Source organism: Callospermophilus lateralis, chromosome 11 (assembly GCF_048772815.1).
Source record: "Callospermophilus lateralis isolate mCalLat2 chromosome 11, mCalLat2.hap1, whole genome shotgun sequence".
NCBI classification, from domain to species: domain Eukaryota; kingdom Metazoa; phylum Chordata; class Mammalia; order Rodentia; family Sciuridae; genus Callospermophilus; species Callospermophilus lateralis.
In genome coordinates this window covers 34,679,864-34,702,177 of record NC_135315.1, presented here as the reverse complement: position 1 = coordinate 34,702,177, position 22,314 = coordinate 34,679,864, and the positions used below count along the sequence as shown (strand labels likewise).

General features: G+C 34.1%; 1 protein-coding gene across 6 annotated transcripts in view; it reads left to right on the top strand.

Annotated features, from left to right (window-relative positions):
• Bcas3 (BCAS3 microtubule associated cell migration factor) overlaps positions 1-22,314 on the top strand; it is a 582,041-nt gene that overhangs the window by 273,381 nt on the left and 286,346 nt on the right. For all 6 annotated transcript variants that reach the window (XM_076870607.1, XM_076870604.1, XM_076870605.1 and 3 more), the window contains 3 exons: positions 7,686-7,810; positions 10,268-10,433; positions 12,639-12,739. In XM_076870607.1, the coding sequence (XP_076726722.1) occupies positions 7,686-7,810; positions 10,268-10,433; positions 12,639-12,739 (392 nt within the window). The remainder of the gene's footprint in view (positions 1-7,685; positions 7,811-10,267; positions 10,434-12,638; positions 12,740-22,314) is intronic.

The window sequence follows — 22,314 nt, the reverse complement described above, 5'->3', positions numbered from 1 at the left end:
TGAAATCAATAAACCTTCTTGGTTTATTGTCAGAATTAAATGAACTAATTTGTAAGTATATATAAAATTAGTAATATATATAAATTTATACAAATACATATATATAAAATCAGTAGTGCATAACAGAATATAATAGCAATATATAGCAGTGCCTGGCATATAGTAACTACTCACTAAATGTAAAAAGTTATTGCTACTATAACTACTGTATCTTCCCCAGCACCCTGTTTAAGGGGTAAATCCCATGTTTGTAGAGGTGCCTCTTTAAATTAGATTGTGGGTTTTTTGTTGTTGTTGTTGTTGTTTTGTTTTTTGCTTTTAAAAGCATGCCATCCAAAAGGAAGTTTTGGGACATGTAAGGTATATCAGTTTTACTAAATGAGAATACTTACAAAGTGCCACACATGTATGTGTTGTTCTCGTGGTTGCTTCTGAGATTCCTTCATTGTCCTGTTATATGAGAAACAACATTTTGCTTTCTCTCATGGACAAAATAAGCTGAATCATTCTTTAAAGTTGATTATTATTTCACACAGACTATTTTCAGTGTTCATATACCATGAGAACATCTGAAATTTTCTTTATCATGTAAGAGTAGATGACAAAACAACTCACTATGAATGTGCCTTCTTGAAAAGGCAGAACCAAAATTAAAAAGAATTCACAAAATTATTCTTAACAAATTCAGGGTACACATGAGTATAAATCCTCTAAAAATTTATCTTAATTCTTTTTGTTAACCGGATTTTGTCTAAAAACAACTAAACTTCATGAATTTTTTGAACTTATAGTGAGCAGTATGACTTTTAAATGCCATATTCAACATATCACAACATTTCTTTGTACACCAAACTTAGAATTAAATTCCATTTTAGCGTAAATTCCTCATTCTGAGTACAAAGAAAAGAGTTTTTGTATGGTAATAAAGATTGAAGTTTTCACATAGAACCAAAGATGGAGTAACAAATGTTGTATGTTAAATAAGAAAAGTCCATTCCCCCAACAGCTCATGTGAACCTCGCATTTAAGCAAAAGCACTTGTCAACCAGAAATGATTTGAGGTTGAAACAAGATTAAAAGAGCCAGATTAAAGAAAGGGATATATGAAATATAGTAGACTTTTAAATCATTGCCTGTCTTTTAGAAGACTGCTTTTGTGGTTTGTTTGATGCCATCGTTAGCTCACAAGAAACTCGTTTTTAGTCACTTATACTAGACTAAAAGGTCCTCCTTTAAAATATGTTACTTCACCAGGGGTGCATGTTTTTTCCATTAAGATCTTAATGAAACCTCAAATTAAGACAGCAAAATGAATATCAATTTGACAACTTCTTCCCTGTTGTTTATAAGAGCGCCTTTGTTTTAATAGTTTTTGCTGTTTTTCCATGATATTTAACATTCAACTTGACAATGTTTTTATTTACTCTTCTGGAATAAAACATCATGCTAAATATTTATAGTACTTCCAGTTGTAGGGCAATATTTACATTTTAGATGAAAATGAAATTTTTACAATTTCTCTTAAAATGTAAACTTCTTACATTTTTTTTTAATCAGTTTCAACTTGTGACATTTGTGCATGGTTAAGATTTTGCTTTGGTATGTCACAATTTCTACTAATTCTTTATTCTTTACCAGTAGGATTTAATTCTTTAATTCATGCAGTTTCAAATGAGTCAGTTTAAAAATTATGTCTTTTCTTTGATATAAAAATAAGTTTATTGGAAAGCAGACTGTGTGGGCCCTCCTTGACCTTAAAGTCAGTCTAGACTTCCCAGGATTTTGCATTCTCTAGGTTAGTTAAGAATAGTTGATCTTGAATGACCATATTAAATAATGTGAAAGATTTACACTTGTAGCACACCTACTTAAATATAGGAATTTAAAATAAATAATTCCAGTGTAAATTTTTTTCTTTTTAAAAATATTTTCCAGTGTAAATTTTTAAGACTGAATTTTGATTTCAATATTACAAATAGGTAACAAGAATTAAGCTTGTAAGTCTGTAATACAGATTTGAAGCTACTGTTATTGTTTAATTGCTTTGGATAAAAATACACATACACACATACATAAAGGACATGCTGTAGATAGTCCACATTGAACTATCCCTCACTCATAAATTGTTTTTGTATTATCTAAGCTTATTTTTAAAGAAAAATTAAAATTTACTTTATCAAATTATATTTGAAATTTTAATTAGTATTTTCTATGAGTACTTGATTATAGTACAAATAGTTCATGTAAAGAACTTTTGTTTTCTTAAGAATATTTAAGAATTTTATAATCTCATTTTTAAAGTTAAGATTTATATGGAGAATAGACTTCTTACCCGCTAAATTTACAATAATTTGTGATTAAAAGAATAATTTTAGGTAGATGATTAACATATTTCATTATTTAAAATAAAATGCTTCCAGTTTCCTTTCTTAGGGGTCTTATTCCACAAAAAACAATTAAGACTGAGAGAATATTTCTAAATTCCTTCTAAGAGTTTAATCTTAGAGATGAATATAAAGAAAATTATTTCTGTAGCAGAAGGTTATTATACTACTTATGGTTCTTGAATTGGTACTGTGTTTTCCATTTAAACTCAAATATTGATGATTCGTTTATGTTATTGAAAAAGAAAGAAATGGTGCTTCTATCTTATGTTAGTACTTCTCATGCTGTGTCCTTCTGAAGAGGGCACTGCTTCATTGCTGCTTTTCATGCTGTCCACAGTACACCACAGACTTCCTATCCTATGGTGCAGAGTACACTTATCCAGATGGAATCATGGTTCTGTGTTTTTAAAGCAGATACCACTAGAGGTTTTTTTTTTCCTTTTCTTTTTTTCTCCTCTTGTTTGCAGTTGAGTGTGGAGAAAAGACAGGCAAGAGAAATTTAATATGTTAATCTGACTGGAGATCATAATACGGTAGAAGCCAATGGGAGAAAGATGCAGAACTTCAATAGGCTTTCTAAATATTGTTGAAATCCTAGGGATGTTAATATCCCTATACTTCCTCTGTTGTCAGTGAAGATATTTGCAATGGTTAAGTCTTAAAGAAATGACAGAGTTAAACTCCTGAATTTTCATTTAGTACCTTGTTTGTTTATTTTGGTTTGCTTATATGTTTTTTATTCTTTTGATTTTATTCATTTGTATTAGGCTTACTAAATGAAATGTTCTATGACCGTTATTTTTTTCTGACATGGTGAATGTGGGATTCATTGCATTTTTCTTTTATGTTTTGCTTCAAAAGTTAAATGAAATTAAAAAAAATGAATGTGGGGTTATTTATAAAACATGAAAAGGAATAAAAGAGCAGGAGTAATCTGTAGAAAGTTCATCAGGACTATCAGTTATGTTTTGTTCTTATGTATAATCATTTGAAAAAGATTGGGCTGGGTTTAGTGGCTCACTCCTGTAATCCCAGCAATTTGGGAGGCTGAGGCAGGAGGATCATAAGTTCAAGCTCAGCCTTAACAATTTAGTGAGGCCCTAAGTAACTTAGTGAGACCCTGTCTCAAAATAAAAATTAAAAGGACCTGGGATGTGGCAGTCGTAAAGTGCCTCTGGGTTCAATCCCAGTACCCCTACTCCTACCCTCTCAAAAAAGGAAAACAGAAAAAAAGAAAAGGATGAGTCCACATGATCCAGTTAAATTTTTAGGCACCAATATAAATTTAAATATTAAATATTATTTGATATCATACTGTCAGTTTAATAAATGAATAAAGAAAGGTCAACTAATAAAAAGAGGGCCTTTAAACACTCTGAGTTAGTCTTTTTAAACTTGCAAATATTCTTTGATGGGATTTGTTAAGTCCCATTTAGGAGGACAAAGAGGGATATTTAGAGCAAACACTGAAAAAATGTCCAATAAATATCAGAGCACTTTCTTACAAGGATTGAGTCACCAATCTGTAAATTTACACTATTTACAAGGCTAGTACTTTCCTATTCTATTTGCATATGTATCACTTTTTAGTGTTTTATCTTAATGTCAACAAAGTTTACTTTGTGATAAAAATATTTTGGGTCATTGTGTAAATGTCTGTGTATAGTGTATAGCTGACACATTTTAGTAGAAAAGCCATTCTGCTTCTACCAAGTATTCCTGGACAAAGTCTTTGAATGGTGGGACAAAGGACAAATTGAGTAAAAGAGAGAATTTCTAACTTTGCGTCTGTTACACAGAAAATATTTTATTAATGGTATTCTTTTCATTAGATTGCTTTTCCTTTTTATTCCTCTGCAAGCCTATATGCACATATTTTTATGATTCTGTTTTGCTTAAATATCAAAATTGTTCCAGATGTAGATGGATGATAGAAAAAACTCAATATGAATGTGTTTGCCCAGTACCCTCCATCCCCAGTGTAAAGCACTATGTCATTTTATACGTAGCAATTTGTCATGTTTGGTGGGTGTATACCAGGGGTTGAACCCAGAGGCACTTCATCACTGAGCTACATCCCTAGCCCTATGTTGCTGAGGCTGACCTCAAACTTGCAATCCTCCTGACTCAGCTGCTTGAGTTGCTGGGGTTACGTCGTGTACCACACCTGGCAGATGGCAGGCTATTTTGAGGGATGTAAACTCTTGATTCCTGATTAAACACAAATGTTTACCTATGAGATTGATGAAGGTCCTATTAGAGAAAAAAGAAGAAATGATGAAATCTAGGAATAAAAATGACAATCTTTTCATAAACTAAACACAATTTTACCATAAAATATTCCCTGTAGGAGATAATGGTCTTGTGTAAAATGGCACTGCATTGATGCTTTTCACTTCTGTGTTCCCAAACTGAAACATGTGTTACTTATAGAAGTACTAGAGATTTTAGCTTTGGACATAGGTTTAACAGACCGTCAGCTAATAAGCACAGAGAATATATATATTTTTTTGTCCAAAAGACTAAATTTATGTCCTATCATTTTTCTACTCAATTAAAAAAATCGCCACCCAGCCTAGTAACAACGATTTTTAAACTGTTTATATGCATACCTTAGTGGAACCATATTTTCTCTTACTAAGTGGTATACTCATCACCTTATGATTTAGAAACAACAACAAAAATCACATCCAGTAATTTGCAAAAAGCTTTGAATATGTCCCTGTAAGCTCATTTTCACATCGTAGTATCATTATTCCCTGATGGTGATTCTAGAAAAACAAACAAACAAAACACCTGGTAACACAGTTGTAAACACCTTGCAAAAGATTCTAGAATGTTTTCCTCTCTCCTCTTCCCACCCCTCCCAACCTCTCCAACCTGTAAGGATAAAAATAACCAATGGTACTTCACAGATGCCAGTTGCAGGAACTTTTCAGCTCAATGATAGTGGTTCAGTTATGTAAAGAAAAGCTTTGAAGGAAAACATACATTCTAATGTAATGCAGCAAAGAACACCATAACCAGAAAGAATTCTGATGCCAATGACCCACATACCAGGGGAAGGGACATGCTTGTTCAGGTGTAGGGTATAGGGGCATCTTCCTTTCTGGAAGGAGCTTATTGCAGTTGTGACATATCCAACTAAGAAGAAGGCAAATCGTATAACCAGATTCATTTTCTCACAGAAATATCTGTTAAACTGTCATAATTCCCCCCAACTGAAAGTTTTATTATGACTGGTTTTGATTATTTATGCATGAGTGTGATTCTTTTGGAGAGTGGTGTGAAATGTATAGTCAGTGTTAATGATGGAAAGAAGACTGTTTTTCACATACAGCAGTGTGCAAGGATTTGGTTCAAAGGAGGAGAGCAGTGGGAACAATCATAGTAGCATCTGATACAGAGGTTTTGTTTCCATAGAGGGAAGATGTCAAACAGAAGGCGCAGGAACTAAGATATCTGAGAGACTATCTCAAGTGTCATAGAAATTGGGAAACTGAGATTGTCAAAGCAAAGTCTGACTTTGAAAATTAGGTGAGGGCTGTGAGCTAAGTAAAAGAGAAATGTATTTGAGTCCTATGATTGGGAAAGCACCTGCCTGGGAATTTTACATGCTTTATCAAATAGAATGTCAAACATGAACATACATCAGAATATTTTGGAGGGTTTAAATACGTAGTTTGTTGGGTTCTGCCCTGAAGCTCCTGGTTTAGCGGGGTATAGTGGCATATGCCTGTAATCCCAACAATTTGGGATTGCAAGTTCAAAGTAGGTTTTGGCAACTGAGCAAGACTGTATTGAAAAATATAAAAGGACTGGGAGTGTAGTTCAGTGGTGAGTAACCCCGGGTTCAATTCTTAGTACCACCAAAAAAAAAAAAAAGAGTAAAGTTTTTGGCTTAGTGAGTCTGGCATGTATTAGCTTGCAAGTCTCAGAACTTTCCAGGTGGTATTACTAGCTAGGGACTAGATTTAAGAATAAATATAATACTTAAGATAACTGTGTATGATAGGAATTACTATTTATATTTTACATATTGGTAGTTTTAGCTCTCAGAGGTTAAATAAATTAACCAGAAGAACCCAGCTAATAAATGGCAGCATTGGGATTCAAATTCAGGTTTCTTCTAGAAACTAATCTCATTCCATCTGCCTATTACTTTTTTAAAAGATAAAGGGATAAAGTAAAGTGAACAAAAGAAGGCAGAAACATTATGGTTTTATATTGAGGACTAACCTGCAGGGCTGGAACCTCAGAACTCGAGTTCATTGTATTCCATCAAAGTTGTGATGTTCACCAATAACCAGCGAGATTATTTTCTGGTCTATGAGTTGGAGAAAATAATTATCTAAGGTAGTTGGCAGCTTGATAAATTAAAAGAGAACAGAAGTATAGCATTTGAAAGAAGATGAAAGATAAATATTAGAATTTGAGGGTGTGAACTCTTATTTGTGAAAAACAAAGAGGAAAGCAAGTTTCTTATAATGGAAGTTCTTTGAAGGAGTAGCAGTTACTAAATATGTCCTCAGACATAGGAAAAGCAGAACAGATTTATGTTTCAAATGCTATGAATATTGAACTCTGCTTTAATGCCACCCCTTACCCAGTAATAGACACATTATTTTCACAAATCCATGAAGAAAAAGAAACAACAGATAGAAAGAATACAATTGCCGTAGATCACTAGATCTTCTCCTGCAGGATCTGACTAGACATAGCACTGTGGCTGAGAGCACTTTCAGGGTTTCATCCTGTATTGTTTCATTTTCATAATGCTGTTGCCATTCACCCATATTGTTAATCCCGTGTTTTATGTATCAAAATGAAACGATAATCCATTTTGTTATTGGGAGATATTTAAGTAACTTGTCTTGGATTTTGCCAGCACATACTTCAAAATGAAATTTTTGTTGCTTTTGTTATGGAGACTGGACTTCACTGTTTTGTCCAGGCTGGCCTGGAACTCCTGGGCCCAGGTTTTCTTTCTGCCTCCGCCTGCCTTGCAGTTCAGACTACAAGTGCACTCCACTGCACCTGGATAAGAATTTTGTTTTAAAATTGTTTGTTTTAAAATTAAAATTTAAAATATTTTTCTCTTTTGATAAGACTTTGTGACTTTGAACTAGTTTTAATTTTATTCCCAAACATAGTCTCACATTATTAAGGCAAAATGCATGTCCATATTATAGCATTTGAACACATGGGGGTGGAACTGAGAGGAAAATGTTTTGTTGTCTGCAGTGATCAAGTAATTTCATCATGGTAATTTTTTTTAATGTCATTTTATTTTTTAAGCAAAGTTAAACCACCTCCACAAATTTCACCTAGCAAATCGATGGGCGGAGAATTTTGTGTGGCTGCTATCTTTGGGACATCCAGGTCATGGTTTGCAAATAATGCAGGTCTTAAAAGAGAAAAAGGTATGTATTTTTACTGAAGTTCAAACTTGCAATTTACAATTTTTGCTTCTTAAGGAAAATTGGTAGTAGTTCCCCTAGAATAATCTTGTACCAAATAGTCTTAGCTTTTGCTAAAAGAAAAATTTGTAATTTTTTTTTTTTTAGTTAATAGTCTTTCTTCAACTACTCAAACTTAGTCAAGAATAAAATCTACCCTCTCACAAAGAATGAAATTCTATGAAATGGAATGAATTTTCCACTGTGTGATTTTTGTCTTGTTTCATTGATGACAGTGTACAAGTGATTACAATGATGTAAATTCCATATTCATATTATAACTTTTACATTTTTACAAGCAGATTTTACATCATTGTCCCTAAAGTGTGGAAGAAAACCTTGCTTGTCCATATTTTAGAGATGAGGAATTTGAAATCGGAAAGTTTAAATAGCTTAACTAAAGACCATAGATTAGTAGGTGGTGGAACCAGAGTTTGAAATCACCTTTTCTAATGCTAAATCTTGACTTTAGGAGAAAAACATAAAACCAGCAAAAAAACATAAAACCAGCAACAACTCTGTCATGTTTTTAACAGACAAACCAGCTTGTCACTGAGAAAAATTAGTCAATTTTTGTGGCTACCATTGGTCCTTTGAATTGATACAGTTATTATGTTTTTAATTCTTGATTTGATTTCCAGGATCGGTACCTAAAATGTTTGTATGATTAATGTTTTAGTATGTGATTGCTTATTGTGTCTGTATTGAAGAGAAGTCCTACATTCATAAACTAAGTATGAATGTTAAGGAACAATTGTCCCTATATTATTTTAGTATTATTAAATTAGGTCACTAACTGGGTTGTTACTAAGGCACTTCTGGTGAGTTCCACAGACTGTATTGTTCTTGGCAAAATGGCTCTCCTTTACACTTAATCCTGGCAGTCAGACATCAGCCCTTTCCCTCGTTATCGTTATCGCCTTTCAGTGACCCTTCCCTCAGTAATAGGATCTCAGGCACAGCAGGTTCTTTACCTAAGTGAGAGGGATACCGTGAAGTATGCAAGCCTTCCATTTCCTTATCCCATCTTTATTTTTTTGATACCTCCTTAGGTTTAATGATGCTATCGAAAGGACTTTTTGTTACTAGTTAGAAACTTCTGTGGAGCTCAATTTCCAATGCTTCTCCCTTCTGTTCTAATTACCCTTTTAACTTGCTACTCCTTTATGTCCCACTGGCTGGTCATTAGCCATTTTCTCAAATCAGCTGTAATTGATTCGTCTGACACAGAGATAAGATGACCCACCCAGCATTCATGAGTGATTTTATATGCTCCTTGGTTTACTGTAAAACCTGAGAGTAAGCATTAAACCTGTTTTGGCAGTGAGTACATGTGTATTCCTTATAAAGTCATTCGATTAGATCCATATTCAGCACCTGACTTCTCAATGCATGACTGACCTTCACTTGAGAACCAGTGATCCTGTTGAGAGAAAGTACAGGTTTAAGTGAGGAGGATAAATGTGTGTGCATGGGCACACATTTTTAATAGATCTCATTTTTCTCTAGTCATTCCAGATTCACAGCAAAATTGAGAAAAAGATAATTCTCTTACATCCTATCCCATATGTACACGGCCTCCTCCATTCTCAGCCTCCCTCCCATCATCAGATTGGTACATTTGTTTCAACTGATGAACCTCCATTGAAGTTAATGTAATTTTCATTTGTTTTGATCTAGAAATTTGAGTTTTAAATTTAAGTTTTCTGAGAAAAAGTAGATGAGGGGTTCGGCTCATTTAGGCATACAGGAAGCTTTTCATGCAGTTCAGTTGCTATATCCAATGTAACTAAATCCTAGTGTGTAGATTATTTCTCTTTAGTGATTCCTTCCCTGCTCCAGCTGACACTCATTTTTCTTAATGTGGAACAAATTACATGATAGACAAATATAAAAACTATATAACTACATTGTTTAGGTGTATTTGAATTTTGAGCATAGTCATATTATTCTTGAAATAAATTGTTTAATATTTGGAAATTCTGTGATAGCACAGAGCTTTTCCCTCTCATTAGCATCTACTCTTTTTTTTTTTTTTCCTGGTACCAGGGATTGAACTCAGGGGTGCTTAACCCTTAACCACTGAACCACATCTCCAACCCTTTTTTATATTTTATTTTGAGGCAGGGTGTTTTTAAGTTGCTTAAGGTCTCGCTAAGTTGCTGAGGCTTGCTTTGAATTTGGGATTCTCCTGCCTCAGCCTCCCAAGTCCCTGGGATTATAGGCATGTGTCACCCTAGCATCTGCTTATGCCAGTCAGCCTTTAGGAAAGGAGCAGGCACCTTATAACAACATTCCTATCTTTTCATTTTCTCTCAGCAGCCTCAGGAGCAGACCAGTACGATCAATAACTTCTACAGATTATGCTGTGCGATTTTTGTGCCATCGTCACATATTCAGGTTCTGTTTGTCTGTTTGTAGATCAGTCCAAACAAGTCGTAGTTGAATCTCTCTACATTATCAGTTGCTATGGAACCTTGGTGGAGCACATGATGGAGCCTCGACCCCTCAGCACTGCCCCCAAGATTAGTGATGACACGCCACTGGAAATGATGACATCACCTCGAGCTAGCTGGACTCTGGTTAGGTAGTAACTCCTGTCTTTCTTCCTTTTGAAAAACAGGTTTACTGAGGTATGAAAGATTAAAAATGTACCATTCAATAATGTTCAACATACATATACAGCTATGAAATTATCATCAGGATCATCTTGATATATTTATCATTCCCAGAAGGATGTTTGTGCCCATTTAGGATCTCTCTTTTCACCCATCTTTGTCACTAGAATTTTATACAAATGGAATCACATAATATGCATTTTTATTTTAAAAATTGGTTCATTTTAATTATCCTTGAGAGTTGGATTCATTGTGCTGTATTTGTAAATACACTTAATTTGATCAATCTCATTCCCCTTGACCTTTTCCCTTCCCCCTCCCTCTCCTGAAGTACAGCCACTTGCTGTACTGTACTGATCCCTTTTCTAATATTATTATTGTTGTTGTTGTTGTTATTTTAATTAGAGTAGGCATTCTCTTGCCTGCTTTCTTTCACCTGTCAAAATTATAGTTCATGACTTTTTTCCTTTGACCTAATTTATATTCAGTAAAATCCAACCACTAAAAATTACTTTTCACAGAGTTGTGCAATCATCCCTATATTCAGTTTTTATCTCCACATAAAGAAACCCTGTGGGCTGGGGATGTGGCTCAAGCGGTAGCGCGCTCGCCTGGCATGCGTGCGGCCCGGGTTCGATCCTCAGCACCACATACAAACAAAGATGTTGTGTCCGCCAAAAACTAAAAAATAAATATTAAAGTTCTCTATCTCCCTCTCTCTCACTCTCTCTTAAAAAAAAGAAAAAAAAAAAAAAAAAAAGAAACCCTGTAGCAGTCATTCTACAGTTTCCCCTAACCCTGGATTTCTATTTAAGCACCAATCTACTTAATGTTTCTGTGGATTTTCCTACACTGATCATTAAATAATGATGGAACCATACAATATAATACCTTCTGTGTCTGTGTTTGTTCATTTGGCATGTTTTCAGCGTCCATCCATATACTGCCATGTGTCAGAACTTCAGTCTTTTTATAGCTAAGTTACATTCCATTATGTGGATATACCACATTTTGTTCACCCAGTCATGTGTTGGTGAACATTTCTACTTTTGAGCTTTCTTTAATAATTGGGCTATAAACATCATATACAAATTTTTGTGTGGACATATGTTTTAACTGTCTCAGGTACAAACCTGGAGAACAACTTTTTGTGAACTCTTTGCATCTTTGTGTTACCTTTACTTACATTTTCCTTACTTGCTGTCTCTTGGTCACTGAAAATAATGAGTAGCATTGAGGCAGCCATTAGGGGAATAAAAAGTAATATAAATAGATTTGAAGGTTTCCTTTAAAGTGATCCCCCAAGATACAATGGTTAAGCACTGTAGAATGTTTATCAAGAACCAGAGTCCATCTCAAAAGTGCATAATAATGAGAGTCTTAAAAGAGTCACAAAGAGGGAGAAATGAAACCTGGAATAAAAGCTGCTCAATATAGTGCATTGTCCAGGAGAGAAGAGATTGCTCCTGACATATATGGAATGAAACAGACAAAAATTGATATGAAAATGACCCCTCTTCTTTTTGACATTTTAAAATATTCTTATATTGATTTTTGGCGGCTCCAGCATTCTTTACTACTACTTTACTGTGCTGGATTGATTTGATCAATATCTGATTTATCAAGCTTATTTAGAATTGGGCAGATCTGATTAAAATTACTGCAGCATCATTGTTGAAATAGTGGCCTATTTTGGATTTCAGATCCTAATTAGATCTAGAAGAAGTCATCCATTTACACAGCTGTGTTTTTTTTTTTAAACCATTTTACGTGACTCATTTCATTTTAAAATATACACATATTCTAAGAATAGAGAAGGTCCTACTCTGGTCAAAAACTACATAAAATTAGAATCCTTTAGTTGTGGCTTTGAATTCTACATTCCCTCTCTATTCTACATTCTGAATGTTATGTGTCTGCTATTGGAGAGCCTTCTTCTGTTAGACAGTGTTGGCTCCATATCTCTGTATGACACATTGCTATCTTTTTATTCTTTCTAATCAGCTGGACTTGTATTTCAGGTTTTAGCACATTTGTTTTAATGATTACAACTTAATTTTAATGATTACAAAGATAGTGTGAGTTTCTGTCAGTGTCTATAAGTGATGGCAGTCATGGTGATTTACATTCCATTTATTAATTTTAAATATTAATATTCTTCACTGTTTCTTTAGAACGCCTCAGTGGAATGAATTGCAACCACCATTTAATGCAAACCACCCTCTGCTCCTTGCTGCAGATGCAGTACAGTATTATCAGTTCCTACTTGCTGGCTGTAAGTAGTTCTGGTTGGTTCTTTTTTTTTTTTTTTCCTTATATTTGATCTTTTCATAGTTTGTCTTAAAATACTGACTTTTAAAACATACATGCATATTACCTCTGGCCCATAGGCCTTAGGACTTAAATAATCAGACTGAAGCAAAGTATGATATTTAATGGCAGTTGTAATCCATAAAGCTTAGCACCCATGAAGTGTGTCTCTGGCTGTTGTATTCCCTGCCCACTAATTATAATTGATAGGTGATGTCTGGTAGGCTCCAAAATTTTAAAAAATAAATAAAAACAAAAACCTAAAGCTTGGAATACACTTCTAAAAAGACAAAAATTAAGTACTTTTCACCATGAGAACTATGTCAGCAGGCTTTTCTTTCTGTAGAATTTTGACTTGCAATAATAAAGTAATGATTTCAACTTCATTAGGTTATTTAGTTTCAGTTTTGAAGTGCTGAGGATTGAACCCAGGGCCTTGCATGTGCTTGTCAAGCACTCTACCAATGAGCTAGATTTTTGTTTGTTTGCTTTCATGTTTAAGTTCTAATGTGTGTAGAGACTGAATAGGGTTCACTAGGCTAGGTACATAACTATTTTTTTTAATATAGGAGGCATGAAAAGACAATTTAATACTTATTATCTAGTTATTGTTGATAGAATTTAAAATTCTTTACAATTATAATTCAGTTTTGTAGGATGGACTGAATCCTAATTTAACTTGATGGCTCTAAGGACTGCATGTTTTTAAGAAACTCCCTAAAAATTGACATTGACATGTTTTTAATTGAGTTTTGCTGTATCCAACTTACTGTCTTGCCTAGTGTATTATAAAGTATGAATTTAAATAATTTTAGAGCTATATTATTTCATTTTTATAATATGTCACATATTATGCTGCAATCAGAAAATATTTTTATACACTTTGTTCTACAGTTATGAAACTCTACACCTGTAATAAATAATTGGCAGTCTTTCTCACATAAACTCAGTGCTTTTTCTAACAAGTATTCATCAAGTGCATACTATATGTCACGTATTTGTGATTTAAGGGTGAATTGCATGTGCTTCTGTCCTCAGTCACCTCACTATGTAATTCCAGAGACATTTAGTAAATGAGTAAAATGCAATGGTATGTGTGTGCATCAGTGAAAGGTTATACATTCAGCTACAAGAACAGTGCGTAACCTGCCAAAGGTTTCACAGGGGTAAAATGTGGTTTTCAGATTTGTTCAAGAAACAGCATATGTAGAAGTTGTTAGTTTCTAGTTTTTTTATGCATATGTTTAAGTATCCTATGAACTGGAAAAAATGTGACCTATATATTGTATAAAGAAGAATCATGAGCATATTTTTCACTACCTCAAAAGGGGCAAAAATAAGCATAGTTGATTCTTTCAGAGTTAACATTGCTTTTTATTTTATTATTTGGATACCTGTTAGTCTGTTTAGTAGACAAACTATAAGAAATCTGAAATACGTAAGATGACATTTTTTAAAAAGTAGCTGTATCTCTTAATTTTTTTTTGTTCTAGTAAGTAAACTGGTTGGTATTTCTTAATTTTTAGCCACCATAGACACCTTTGTCCAATTTAACAAAAGTCCCCAAGTGCATAGTTTAAAAACTACCATTCTGAACAGTAGCCAGCCATCAGTTTTCAAGTATAGGAGTGACACTTACAGAATTAGATTTTATTTATTTATGCTAATTTTCATTAGTGGTCTTGGGGATTGAACCCAGGGCCTTGTGCTTGTGTTTCACTCCTGAGCTACACCCTAGTGCCCCTGCATCCTGTTTCTAAAAGCTTACTCTTCTGGCAGCATCACAGCTGAAGATTCATAGGAAGGGAGTGGAGGCTAGGTGATCCTGACACAAGATGAGAGCTTTAATTAAGGTTATATTAGAGAAGATAGACAGACGTTCAAGCTGTTAAGGAGTTGGAATGGAATTCGTTAGAGACAATTTGAAAGAAAGTAGTCACCAATGATTCTGTGGTTTCTAATTAAAATAAGGAATATAATACATTATATATTAGTCTTTGGAATTCCAGATGGATTAGCATTATTATAAGGATGAAAAGGCCTGAGTTTTATTTCTAACCACATCGTAATAACTTGCTACATGTAAAATATCAGTTATAATACTTGTTCTTATCTTACAGAGGTTTTTAATATTGATCAATGAAATGATGGTAAAGTCCTTTTAAAAACTGTGTGAGACAATATGTACATTCAAACATCATGACATGCCTTTGTTTCTTATCTCAGAAGTACTTATTTTCAAATAATAGGCTTCTGGGACTTTAATAAAATTCACAAAATTTCTTTGGAAATTTTTTATTAATAACGTACTAACTATTCTGTAATTTTGATCATGTTGAATATCATAAAATATTATAACTAATATATTTGATCTTGTGAAATATATACTTAATAATATCTAAGAGATGGATGATTGTGCAATAATTACTATTTTGCTTTTTTATATTGAGATGAGAGGTACAGAACTAGCATGGATTTTTAAGAGAGGTTTTTTTTTTTCTTTTATATATAAGGTATTTATTGAGGGTGGCGGAGGTTACTAGGGATTGAATTCAGGGGCACTCGACCACTGAGCCACATCCCCAACCCTATTTTGTATTTATTTAGAGACAAGGTCTCACTGAGTTGCTTAGTGCCTTGCTTTTTGCTGAGGCTGGCTTTGAATTCGAGTTCCTCCGGTCTCACCCTCCCAAGCCACTGGGATTAAAGTGTGCACCACCATGCCTGGCTATATAAGGTATTTTATTGAACGTCATGGATATGCCAGAATATTACATGGCTGAAACTATTACGTGTGCAAAAATGTGGACATTTGGGTAAGAGGAATAAAAATACAATAGAAGCAATACTGGTGCCACTTTAGAGGCAGTGCCTTTACCTACTCATCTGGAAGTTAGAGCCTTATTCTTATAATTTGATTTATTTTTTATTTTTAGGTGGATACAATATCTTTATTTTTATGTGGTGCTGAGGATCAAACCCAGTGCCTCACACGTGCTAGGTGAGCGCTCTACCACTTGAGCCACAACCCCAGCCCTAGAGCCTCATTCTTTAAAAGACTATTACTCTTCAGTTTTCTTTCCAAGTCCTCTCATTGAAGCCATTTTAAATGGTACCTCTTAAAACACAAGTGTAACATAACAAAAGCCAGGGCTTTTGTTGGTGTTTTATGTATCCATATTGAAAACCTCTGGTGGGCTTAGAATGCAGCTCAGTGGCAGAGTACTTGAGTAGCACAGGCAAGACCCTGGGTTTAATTCCCAGCACCACAAAAATAAATAAAAGCAAATTATTTATTTGTTATTTCCCAACTTGATAACCTTGATAAATATCTTTTTAAAACTATTTTCAAATAAAACTCTATAGAAAATTCTAGAACTCTAATACAGACTTCGCAAATGATACAAACATTTTCTTTTGCTGTATTTAGAGTGTGGATCAAGTGAAGCAGACTTTTACAAACTCCGGAAATTATAATTATAGTAGACAAAGAATGATGTAAATGGAAATAGGAAAGAGACTGTCTTCTCAGGGAGAAGAGAGCAAGAGAGAGGATGTTTAGCAAGGAATCTCTACTCCCCTTCCAGCCTGTAATCATAATAAATACACTACCAGTTGATAAACAGTTCTGGATATGTGGCAAACGAGGAGCTGGTAGGGAAGGAAAGGGAAACCGCCCCAAACACTATAGACTTCTTGCTTACCTATAAGATAAAGTAAATAAAAGACTCCAAATGCTGTGCTTTTAACTGTAGTAGCACTTGATGCTTATTTTAACTAAATAAAATTTTCACGATTGAGAAATACTGATGTGTCTTGAGAAATTTTGGTGTATCACAGATGAGGTTGTATTAGAATGGTCTATGCAGAAGTCACAATAGAGAGGACTTCTGTAATTGTTCTGTTGAACCATATAATGCCATTTTTTAAAAAAAGTCTAATATCAGCAATTTTGTATGGCTCAGTGCACTAATTTGTTAATTTATTTATGGAAACTAAATGCACAGGTGGTAATCTAAACTAGCTGTTTATCTCAGTGAAGTTTATAGACAAAAAAATTATAATCCAAAATGTATTTTTCCTTGGACATAAAAATCTGGGGAATTTTTATAAAAGTTCATAAAAAGATTACAGCAAAGGAGATCAGTGATTGTGTTAACACTATATTTTTCCATTCAGAATAAAAATTATATAATGTGCTTACCTTTTCTAACAAAAGCATTTTATTACAGTGTGTTCCTTTGAAAAAAACAAAGCTATGCCTCAGAACATACTAGTAAATATCAATCAGTTTTGAATATGATCCCAAAGTAGATAATAACTTTATCTTTAGTTGGCTTTCAACCTTCCAAATTGTAAATTAAAAGCAGGGCTTACTGAGTCAATTTGGGAAACCTTTATTTAGAGGAAAAATAATATTTTCTCCTTTTCTTTCAGGTAATTTACCCACAGCATATCTATTTATTTATTTTTGGAACCAGGGATTGAACTCAGAGGCGCTCAACCACTGAGCCACATGCCCAGCCCTTTCTTATATTTTATTTAGAGACAGGGCCTCAGTAAGTTGCTGAGGCTATCTTTGAACTTGTGATCCTCTTGCCTCAGCCTCCCAGCTGCTGGTTCACAGCAATATTTTTAAGTTGCTGACATTAACTGGCTTGGTGGGAGCTTGGGTGTCAGATGTTGAAATTCTTTCTTTGTAAAATAATCCATGGGTGTGTGATCCCAGGTGAATCTATGGTTCACAGAAGAAATCACAAGGGAGATTAAGAATTATTGTAAACTCAGTAATATTGAAACCAGAATGTATTCATATCTTAGACTATTATGTGTTTTAAAAAGTCCATTTGATTATTAATGCATGCAACAAGTTTGATGACTCTCAAGGAAATTATGCCAAATAAAAAAGCCAATCTAGGAAATTTGCATAATTCAGATCCATGTATCTATCGTTCTCAAAATGACAAAACTGTGGAGATGAATAACAGATTAGTGGTGACCAGATAGGTGCAAGGTGGCAGAGGGGGTGGAATCTTCTTGCTGATAGAAGATTAGTACAAGGTAGAACTTTGTGGTAATGGATCAGTTTTGTGTCTGTTTTTACTTTTGGTACCAGGGATTAAACCCAGGGGTGCTTAACCACTGAGCCATATCCCCAGCCCTTTGTATTTTTTATTTTGAGGAAGGGTGTTGTTAAGTTTCTTACAGCACCACTAAGTTACTGAGGTTAGTCTGGAACTTGCGATCCTCCTGCCTTAGCCTCCCAAGTCGCTGGGATTATAGGTGTGCACCACCAAGACTAGCCGTGTTTTGTACCTTGATTGTAGTGTGGTTACACAAATTTATACCTGTGATAAAACAGAATACACCCCATATGAATAAATTGAATTTGCTTGTAAAGCTATGTATATAAAATTGCTTATAAGCAATTTTGTTCATGTTAATCATGTGATACTTTCCTAGATCACTGAATCATTGTTTAATTTCTTTTAGTCTAATTCTCTGTTTGATTTTTATAGTTTTTATTTCTATGGTCTTACATATATTGATTATTCTATTTTTTGTCTTGTGTTAACTTCTTTCAACTTATTTTTATTTCAGATATTGTATTTTTTATCTCTAGAGTTTCCATTTGGGTCATTTTTAAAACTTTTTTCCCCTCATTATGTTCATATTTGACACCATGGAATATTATGGAACCCTGCACAGCATGACATATTAGAAAATCGCAGATGAGAAGTAAAAGCAAATGATTTAGAAGTGGTATAAAGAAGAAGTCATGGGTAATACTTTGGGAATTAGAGAAGAGTATAAGTTAGTCATTCTGAAGCATCTAACTGAAACCTGACTTTGAAGTAGTAGTGGTACTTCTGACCGAATCATTCTTTTTATTTTGCTGAAGTGAATTAAGTCTTCTGAATAGTGTGGCTGCTTATTGGTATGTCTGACTTTTAAAAATGTTTTTACTACTCCTTGAATACCTCTGGAGTTTTTATTTTGGTCTTTACATACAGTAAACTGGGTAGTATTTAAAGCTAGTTTTGAGCTTTTTCTTACATGTAGAAATACTAAAATCAGAAGTCAGCAGTGATTAAAATTACATTCTAGGGATTTTGACACCCAATTAAGTTTTGTGCTACTGGCTTAACAAACACAACCGTGAGACCAGAAGGAGTTTATATTTTTCATTCTAACATTAAGTGAGAGGTTGGGTTTAGTTTAGAATGTTTTAGCTTCATATTATTGTTAAACTGGTTGTGTTTTTTTGCCCAGTGAAGTATATGTTTGTGCACATTGCTAATACCAACTCACAGTTTCCCTACCTACAAAGAAAAATGACACACAAATTTAAAACAAAAAAGTATTGCTCTTCTCTATGATGGACATTGTACAGTGCCATGGAGAAGCAATTAAAATATGCAGCATTTTCTTCTAAGCTGCTGTCTCTCCACCGTCACGTTAGATTTAAGCTAACATCCTGATCTGCGTTGCTATTGTGGTATGTGCCCAATATGATGGAGGCACTCAATGATATTTCCTTGCATTGTCCATAATAAATATTTGCCCAAGAGTGGGTAGAGGTGGAAGGGGAAGAAAGAAATGTTTTTCTCTTGTAGAGGAAACTTGTAATGTAGGACTTATTTAAAGAGTATTTATAGTCCATTGTTGCCCATAGGGTGTGTCCTGCTGTTGTATCTTATGTTTGACAGTCTGAACTAGCTAAGAAGCCACTTAGATTGAAATTTCACTATTTATACTTAAACTTATCAATTTACATAGAGATATTTTAGTGAAACTAAAACATTTCATAAAATGTTTCAAAACATTTAGTAAGTTTCATTTACATTTCTGAAGAAACAGTCAAAACTTTTAGACCTGATTTTAGCCATATATATAACTTGTGGGAACATTATGAAATTGAAGTTTATTATTCTATGAAACAATGTGAAATAATTATAAGTATGATGTACAGTCAGCAAGCTTTATAAGTGATGAATTTGAAAGTTTGTCTTTTTTTAGTTTTTTTTTTTAAATTTATATATGTCAGCAGAATGCATTACAATTCTTATTACACATACAGAGCACAATTTTTCATATCTCTGGTTGTGTACAAAGTATATTCACACCAATTCATGTCTTCATATATGTAGTTTGGATAATAATGTTCATCACATTCCACCATCATTTCTAACCCTGTGCCCCCTCCCTTTCCCTCCAACCCCTCTGCTCTATCTAGAGTTGTCTATTCCTCCCATGCTCCCTCTCCTTATCCCACTATGAATCAGCCTTCTTATATCAGAGAAAACATTCGGCATTTGGTTATTTGGAATTGGAGAGCTTCAGACCAATGGAGTAATTCATTGAGTATTTTGTCATTGCTGATCTTAAGATGTTTAAAAGTCCCCAAAAAGGGGGCAGGGAGAGATGTTTCAATCTCCCAAGTTCTATTACTGCCTAATGATCTGTATCGTATTCTAAAGTGAATCTTGTCATTTGTATCTTCAAGTTGGAAAAAAAAAAAAAAAAAATTGTACATGTAAGCTACATTCCTGTCATAATTATTCTTAAAATTGAAATGAAAAAAAAAGAAATGAAACAAAAGTATCTACAAAGAGCTCCTTTTTGCTTTTAAACATCTTTATTTTATAAAATTGTAGGTAATATTACTAGCTCAGTATTCCTTTAGATTGTTTTATGACCTGCTGTATTCAGTACAGTTGAGAGTAGGCATTTTTTCCATTGATGCTGGTAATATATATCATATTGAATTAGTAGATCTGACTGGGGAAGGACATTGATTCTGATAGATTAAAGAAAAACAATCTATTGGTCAAAATACTATAAGCCACCAGTACCTCTGCTTCTGATGTCATTTACTATGTTTCTAAGATTAAGATTTTTATGTACAGATACAGCTGTTGCTGAATATACATTTTGACAGTTGGGGATGAGGGCATAGATGCAGGGATATCTATTGGCCACTTTCTCCAAAAGTAAGGAGCTGAAATAGAACGGTCAGTCTCTACTTACCTGCAGTAATGGAATGAGCTGATATTGGCAGGAGCTTGCGGTTTGATGTGCCATCACTTCCATCAGTAAGGTTAATTGCTAATAAATGACTAAATGGGAATTTAGGGGGAATGCTGCTGCTGTCTGCTATGTTAGTGGTAACAGGAGTTCTGGCGCCATTTCAGGGTCACTATTTGTATCTGTCTGTCAGAGTTAGAATATACTCGTTTCTCTCAGTTTCAGTCTTCTCTATAGAATTTCTGTCGATTGTTTGACTCCATTAAGTGCGCAGAGGAAATAAAAGCCTGAATGACCAATCCACTAGGGGCTATGGGTAGACCCTTTCTTTGTCCATAGTCGGAGCACTGCATTAGGTCTCATTATCCATTTATAATAAGTGACCTCTGCCCCTTTGGTCATTGGAAAATATTCAGTGTGCTTTTCTGACACATAGGGTGCCTTTCTCACCAGACGTGAAACAGTGTGGTCTGCAGGACCAGTAAACAGTTTTGTAGGTTTTTAAATAAATACACACCCTTGTGCTAAATCACTCTGGAAAGTGTTTTTTCCTTCTCTTACATGATTCATAAATAGGCCAATGGGAGCCTAATATCTGAAAAATGAATATAATATTCTTTGTTTCTTATTCTTTTTATTTAAAAAAGAAAAGTTTTTCTATGCTTTTCCATTTTGTTCTCTAGAAATGGTTTGTCTCCAACTCTGATTTTGCATTTCTTGATGGAGAACTATAGGAAGTCTCAGTGTAGTGAATAGAGAACCATCACCTTTGGAAAGTATTTGCCTGTTATACTGAGTATGGCTGTCTAGGTTATTTGTGATATGTTAAAACCCTGCCCTCTGGCCCTCTGTTCTGCCCCAACTGCTAGTGACTAAGTCTCCCTTTGAGGACTTTGGAAATGAACTTGACCTTTCCTTGTAAGTAGAGTCCAGTTTTGTTTTATGGTATAAATTTGGACCACTTGCCAAAAAGCTCTGCATATCTAGTTGTTCTGTCTCCAGTGCCTGGTATGTAGACTGACTTGGGAATCGATGAAGATGAAATACTGATTAGTGGTTGGAATATATAGAGAAAACTGTTATATCCAGAGCTTTACAGAATATCAGCTGAAGGACAGCTTTCTAAGAGTTGGAGTCTTGACTACCAGTAACTGGGTGGCCTTAGTACAATCTCTGTGTCAGTTATTTATACTAATTTTGGGACAGGAAAAATAAAGGGTAGAGAACCACTTCTCTAGCAAGTTATATGAATAAACTTTAAGAATATGAGTTCAATTTTTTAAATCCATTTTTATTTTTTAAGATTTTTGTTGTTTTTGAGGACCTTTATTTATGTGTGGTGCTGGGAATTGAACCCAGTGCCTCCCACATGCTAGGCAAGCATCCTGACACTGAGCCCCAGCCCCAGCCCCTATGAGTTCAATTTTTAATTAACATTTTATTTAAGTATTAAAAATTCTTTGAAATATACATTTTTATAAAGTATTTGTAGGTTTCTAATGCATACTTTAT